The sequence below is a fragment of the Lytechinus variegatus genome, chromosome 5 (genome assembly GCF_018143015.1).
Source record: "Lytechinus variegatus isolate NC3 chromosome 5, Lvar_3.0, whole genome shotgun sequence".
Lineage (NCBI taxonomy): Eukaryota > Metazoa > Echinodermata > Echinoidea > Temnopleuroida > Toxopneustidae > Lytechinus > Lytechinus variegatus.
In genome coordinates, this window is record NC_054744.1 from 23354006 (window position 1) to 23361674 (window position 7669).

Here is a 7669-nt window from a genome sequence, read left to right on the forward strand (position 1 = left end):
AAGATGATGTCCACATAAGCCTCTTTTCTTCTTCTAAGATTGAAATTTCCTGGTGACGTTTTTCATTAAAGTATTTTATCATTGCTTCAACCCTTATTCAGTTTTCAAGAATGACAAGGAGTTGTTTTTTCTTTCTTAAATTTTAACCAAGCAAATCCTAAAAGTATCGTTTTAGGCCTTGTGATATAGAATTCATCCCCAAATACGCTGTCTGCTTGTAAGCAAACTTTTAGTCTTCGGTGACTTTCCCTTTACATCTTTCTGCGTACTAGTAAGCCTTTTTATGACCTTAATCCTTTAAAGTCAAAAGGAAAAGCGTAATACTGCTTTAATTATTATTTCGGATTTTATTGATTCATGTGAGCGTTATTGAGTCTTGTTCAAAATAACTCCTGTGTACAATCGGGTGAAAAGTTTCAGAATAATGTTTACCCCAAGGTTCTCTACTAGGGCCCTTTTTGTTCATTTAATGTATGACTTTAGATTTTACATGGCTTCGAGGCAAACATTTTAAGAAGCGTGAGAAGGAAGACAACGGGTCGTATAAAATCACTGGACTTAACGTCCACGTAGAATGTATAAGGAATAACATCAAAATGTAAAAAAAATATCAGGTAGTGGAGGTAAACTTAAAATCCTATGTTTGATGGACTTCAAGTCAATTGTAAGACGATGGATCACAGGGTATGTCTATGATATAGAACATACATGTATAAAGACTCAACTTTTTTAACTATATTTTGTGATATTCTTATATTATCATGATTTCAGTGAGAGATAACATGAAGTATACAAATTGTTTTATTTATGAATTTTATTTAGACTAGTGATAAAAAACTGTTTTGGGCAAAAAAGCAATACCATTCAACATCAAACATTCAATGTCCGTTTTCAGACGATATATCATAGCATTACCAACATAGAGGACAGCACTGCCATTCTCACCATCACCATTAGCACTGCAGTCATCATAATCATCATCGCATTACCATCGTCACCATCTTCGTCATCATCATCACGATCTTCGTCATCATCATCCTCATCATCCTCATTACCACCACTACCACCATCACCACTATCATCATTATGATCGTCATCATCATCATCACCGTCATCATCATCATCATCATCATCAAATCATAATCATCCTCATTTTCATTATCATCATCATCGCACCACCATCACTAACATTCTGATTAAACAATATCATTAACACTCACAATGAGAATTTTATGAAAATCGATATCATAAACTAGCCATAAACCACTTTGCAAACCGAATAGCAAAACATAATAGCACTACATAAAAACAATAATAAAACAGAAAAAAGGTATAGTTTCGCATCTGTGGATCCTGAACAATCGTCAATGTTAATACAAAACGAATATTCCATTGCAACCAGGACATGCTTTTTTTCAGGCATGACATGCATAAGCGCAGGGAGAAGAAACATTATATAAAACGCAATACTTTGCAATTCGGAGCAAATTTTTAATTTAATCTTTCGGAAGTGCATTTCGAATTGAAGGCAATTTGATCGGCGAAATAGTGTTGGAACCCCCGTGCACTCTGGGCTAGACGCCCCCCTTTGCCCCTCACATTTTATTGGCGTGTCTAACTGATGGAGATGATACCTATGCCGTGTCTAGTGTGGCAATTCCGAGATTTATGGGTCTAATCAATCTACCTTTCAGGCCCTTAGATATTAATTACCCTAATAAGGCAATGGGTCTTCCACGGTGATCAATCTCAAGTGTGGGATAAATTCTTATTTTAAAGAGGATCGATTAGGGGAGTGTTTTAACGGTTCATATTTACCATTTACACTGCAAAATGTCGTTGAATCAACACCATCAGAGAGGATCACACCAAGTACATACTGTATAAACACCAATGTGAACTTTGTGGATGTTAATTTAACACTTTTCGTGGTATACGCACTGTAGGTGTTATTAAAAAATAAAAGGCGTATCATCCAGACTCAGGGGCCCCCGTAACATGAAACTTAGTGATTGATCATGAAATTGCTTTCTACCACTGATTGCATTGATTATCGTGTATGAACAATTGTAAAGTCAACACTATGATCAATCGCTAATCTTTGTGTTACACGGCACGGGTGTGTGGTCCTCTGACAACTTCGACAAATGGCAGTGTTATTCAACTTATTTTTTTTCTCTCTTTAAAGTGTACTAGGTTGAGGAATCTTCTTTTATTTGTGACGTCGTCAGTCGTTCACTTTTTGTCTTCATACTGATACTTACAGACACGTTTTCGCGCGTCTTACCACTCCATCCAGACGAAAAGAACTTTTTGAAGTACTTCTTAAAGCTTGTTGTAGTAAAGGCATACACAAATGGATTAACACATGAATTAGCGTAAGCTAGACAGAGACAAAACGTGTAGAACTCGTTGCTCAACCCGTGCCGGAATAAAGGGTCGACGTTAATGGCGATGTTGACTGCGTGCAGAGGGGCCCAACACAAGGCGAAGAGTGTGACGACTATGAACACCATCCGTGTTATCTTCTTCTTGCGTCGAAGCGCCCTCGCATTGGCCTGCGCTGATTCTGTCCCAGCGGACGTCTTGTGCCACACCTGATAGAGGATCTGGACATAACAGAACATGATGACCGACAGAGGAACGCCATAGGTGGCTAGGACAACGAACAAGTAGAATGCGAGGTCGCCGTGCTCCCAGGGGAATTTGCGAGAGCAGAACACGTCGCCATGTTCATCAACGGTCGTCTTGTTGAACGCCAGCACTGGAGAGTATAACACGAAAGAAACTGGAAAAAAAAGAGAACGAAATATTAATGAACGGGGATCAGCAGCTGTGCCCAGTGCAAATTTATTGTCTAAGGTCTGCAAAATATACTATATTTTGGATGAAAATCCAGGATGTACGCCCTCCATAGCAACTCATCTTCATGGCAAAGAAAAAAAATATGATAATTTGTATAGAATATGTCATTCTAGGTCGTTTTATGACCTTCGGGCCTAGTTATTAAATAATACTCAACCAGAAAGCGAAACTAACCGGTCATAATTAATGTTATGGTCTTATGCAAGAGATCCCTGGGCCCGGTTACATGTAATTTTATTATGAAATCACAATATGTAACAGGAATCAGATATTATTCAAAGTCTATATGCACCATAGATAAAAGAGACCTACTTGAGGACCAAGTTTTAAATTTTGAAAAATGTAAGAAGAAGGTCTCTACGTGCTACTTGCATAACAATTGCCACGAGTTATGTTATTTGACGCCATTTATCAACATGACATATACAAAATTATTTACAAATTACTGTAGAAGGAATATCCAAATATATCTCAAAATATATACACTATTGTAATGTTCTACGGATAGTGTGCGTGTGGGGGGGGGCATATAGGTGCTCATGAAAGGCGAATAATACAGTGATATGTACCAAGTATATTTGTTTTAGTGTTGTTCTTATTTAAGTAATTTTCATTTATTGTAAAAAAAAAAAAAAAAAAATATTAACGATGGCCCTTTTCACCCAGTGATCCAGCTCCTGGGTGTACTTCTGACGGAACCTCGTTAAATACGTTTTCTATTAGACTATATGAAATAGGAAAATGAATAACAAAATAAATCAGGTATGATGTGATTTGAAAAAAGGTTAGAAGTTATATCAGATTGGTTCTGAAAAAAAATTGCAGTTGAGAGTACATTATTTTGTTTACTTAAATATATGGGATTTACTTTGGATGCATGATCAAGAAAGTAATTTCTCAAAATTATTATATGTCTGTTATGTATAAAAAATAATGGAAACACTATATTTGTTTACTGTTATCATGCCTGGTGTCTTGCACTTTTTTTTGAAAGAAAGGACATTCTATCAATGTAATATACAGAATAAGTTATACCTCTTTATACGGTGATGTTTTGATCGACTGGGATTAGAGGACGCGCATATTGCCAAGATTTTGAATGTCAAATCTTGTCATATGATTTATATGGAAAATAAGGTTCAGACAAACAGGTCCAAAGAAAACAAGTTCATGGCCATCATAAACTGCACCCCATTACCTTATCATATTAATTCAATTTATTGTGAAGCACATTATGAGTCATACATAGGTGACTCATCTTTATGTTCAAACGTCAACCTAAGTGAAAGTTGAAAATGGGAAAATGGCGCCAATTTATCTCCTTGAAATGATTTCCTTCTAAGATTGATACCTATCATCAACTATACAGAAAAAAAATCGGGAATCTTCACCGACCACGAGACAGACGAGAGTTTGAGTGGGTAGGAGAAGGGGGTGACCTACAGTTGTATCATTAAGTCTGGATCATGTTTCAGCAATACCATCAAATTGTTTTTTTTTTCTGAATAGCTCTCACATGAATTTCATTTCGATGTTGTGCTTTATTTTTTTAATAATGAATATGGTATGTAAATAACTTCTACAACCAAGTTTAAATGTACCTTAAAGTTATAACTTATTTTAAAAGAACTTTGAATGAGATAGTGTTACGGCTGCCTGAAATTTCTTAACAAGATTGGGGTGATCACATAATACAACACCCGCCTGCTAACCCGGGGAATGGAGTTATTGGTCAAGCAAAAAAAGTGGAAGGTGGCGACTTGACCTTTGATCTTTTGATCTCAAAATTAATAGAATTCCTGGGATCCATGCTAGTATCATACACTCAAAATTATATGAGCCTAGGTAAGTTAACCTGAAGTTATCGCGTTTATATAAGGACTTCAGAAGGGTATGAGGAAATCATGCCACTGGGACCTTGACCTTTCGAGCTCAAAATCAGTAGGCTTTTTGTATCATACACACCAAATTACATGTATATAAGCCTGATTAATTTAAACTGAAGTTATCGTGTGTTCAAGGAGAAATAACGGACGGACGGACAGACAGGTCACCGAGCATGTCGATAATAATACGTCTGTCTAGGACGGACGTATAAAAACAAAAATCTGTACATTTCAAAGGCCGTATATCGGGACACACATGACTGTGATTATGTGCTATATAAGCACGTTATAAAATTAGTTATCAGGTAAAATAAGCTAAATCATTGGCATAAGGGTTATCGTTATAACATATTGTACATTATATTGAGGTGCCGCTACCGAGTGGTTTTAAGGTGCACTACTGCATCAGAGAAGTCAAGGATTCCATTTTCGGCACGGTCCTTTTTGGCAGATTTTATTGAAGAGAATGTCTTTTAAAAGTGGTGATATAGTCAGAGCGTTATGTCATTACAACGGGGTGACATCCCTCATACTTACAGAACCATATGCCAACGTTGATGAGTAAAGCTCGGCGAGTTGTCCTAGTGTTGCGTGATCGCACGGCATGCACGATCAGAAAATATCGATCGATAGTCATTGCGGTGAGAGTTAGACATGTTGCCTGGACCGTAACCTGTCATATGAGAGAGAGAGAGAAAGTGAAAAAAGTGAGTTTATCAGAAACCTTAAACCTTTTTCGTATATATTATTGCCGGGCCAGTAATTTACTTTGTCGTTTTGTGCTTAGGAAAATTCAGGGCCTACTGAGCATTCCTAGATGAATGATGACAATTTTAATCATTTCATGCCAATTCAAACATGCCTTCTGAAATTTATTTTTTTGGGGGAAATTCAATTTCGGAGACGATGAACCTAAGATCTAGAACCGATACGATACGTTTGCATAGACTGCTTTCTGTGTACATTGTATATGAATTTTGTGACAAATAAGCAAAATATAGTTTATCGTGTTTGTGGAATTAACGATGCGGTGATGACTTTGATATAAAAATATGTTTCCAAAGTAATTTATTCATGATTATTTCCATCAGAAATTTTCTTGTATGTGCAATGTTTGATTCCGAATATTTTAAGCTATAATATCATTGATGTCACTAGGGCAAGCCAATTCCCACTTTTAAAACAGATACATGTATATGCTTGTGGGATACAAAGATGCAAATATTTTTGACAAATGATATTACAAATTGAACATGCGATACCAAAAAATTATTCGGAGAGGGGCAGAGTCTTATCTTCGTTTTCGAAGAAGGGAATGCAATAGTCGTACATGGACTTGCCATACATTCGGCATAAGTATACATTTTTGGGGGGGATGTGATCCCTATTCATGATCGCTAAATGGTACCGATCTAAATACTAGAATGCATTTTGTTTTCTGAAGACATGGCAGGTCCTATTACAGTGTGCGTGGAAATACACATTTTGCTACTTCACACTTAACAAAATAAACAAACATCTTAATTCCATAATGGGCGAGACAACAATTTCCATTATCGAGTACGCCCCTTAAATATATTGCAAACAAACTTATACTAACACTTAATTCCATAGTTGACGCCCTGAAGGTAGAGATTCAAAAAGATATACCACAAGAAAATGATTGTAAAAAAAGACTTCCTCACTTAAAACATAATTATAAAAAAGTACATGTTAAGGTACCTCATGATTATTTGAAGAAAAAAATGCAACCGGAAGTAGAACTCCCTGTTATGGGTGTTACATATCTAAACGACCATCCCACCCTTTGTATTTTCTTAAACACACAAATCAATAAAACCAGGTGGCTGTCTAAGCAAAGAGAGGCTCTTCGGGATCTTCAGGGATTTGTGTGGTTATCGCTCTATAACTATTGCAGATCTATGTAGCCAGGCTCATGTAGTGTGGTTTGAAATATCGATTTTGACGGTTACCCCATATTTTTAATTTGAATCCATGTGGGGAGTGTGCACGAAACACCTAGACACGCAATGAATAACAATATACTCCAAAATTTTCCTTACAATGTTGTTGGATTGCAAATTTGCGTATTCTGCTTATAATGATAATAATAATAATGGTATTTTATTTGAAGACTTTACGCAGCATGAGCTGAATCGCATAGAGCTTTTACATATAAAAAATTACATAAGTACTCAATAAGAAATAATATCAAAACAGTATTATACAAATATATAGAAAGCATGAATAAACATAAGATCAATAATACTTTGGGGGGTAATGGTCAATGCAAAATAACGACATTATCAACAGAATATTTCAGATATTTCTAATGGTTACAGTTAATTGCAGAAATTTGAGACTTGCTTAAAACATAGTAAATCAAATTGCAGATGGGAGTAAATTGTCATATAAATGAAATCATAGATTGGAGTGGCATGCCATAAAAAATGAATGTAGAGGATGCCGAGATAATAAATAAGAGACGGATTTAAAGTATAACGCTTGGTATACTGTTCCTTTGCTGCCTTGATTATTACACTATAGCATCTATGACTTTCCACAAATATAAATATAATAATTTTAGCTCGTTCTAAGACAATGCATAATGCAAGATGTAAATTTGATCCAATATGATTATAAGTGACGCATTTCGATTGTTTTTTTACATCACCCCTCCCCCCAAAAGAGAGAGAGAGATAGTTAGTAACCACGTGCTAATTTAAGAACCTTCTTTTTTTAAGCATCTTTCTTTGTTAATCTTCGGGGAGCAATATTTTAGGTGGTTTGTGAGAATGCATGCTTTTGAGTATATACAATACTCAGTAACCGAGGACATATAAATAAGTGAGAATATTATCAAACAGGGGACTTTGAACAGACACTCAAATGGCTGCACTGCAGATGGCGTAAACACA

At 35.9% G+C, this 7669-nt stretch overlaps 1 protein-coding gene across 1 annotated transcript; it reads right to left on the bottom strand.

Moving 5' to 3' along the window:
* Positions 1 to 1105: 1105 nt before the first annotated feature.
* Positions 1106 to 5425, bottom strand: LOC121414822 (somatostatin receptor type 2-like). Its single transcript, XM_041607878.1, has 2 exons — positions 5289 to 5425; positions 1106 to 2788 (listed from the first exon to the last, which is right to left on the bottom strand). Exons 1-2 carry the CDS (start codon positions 5386 to 5388, stop codon positions 2193 to 2195), a joined length of 696 nt encoding a protein of 231 aa, XP_041463812.1. The 5' UTR covers positions 5389 to 5425; the 3' UTR covers positions 1106 to 2192.
* Between the last annotated feature and the right edge of the window lie 2244 nt (positions 5426 to 7669).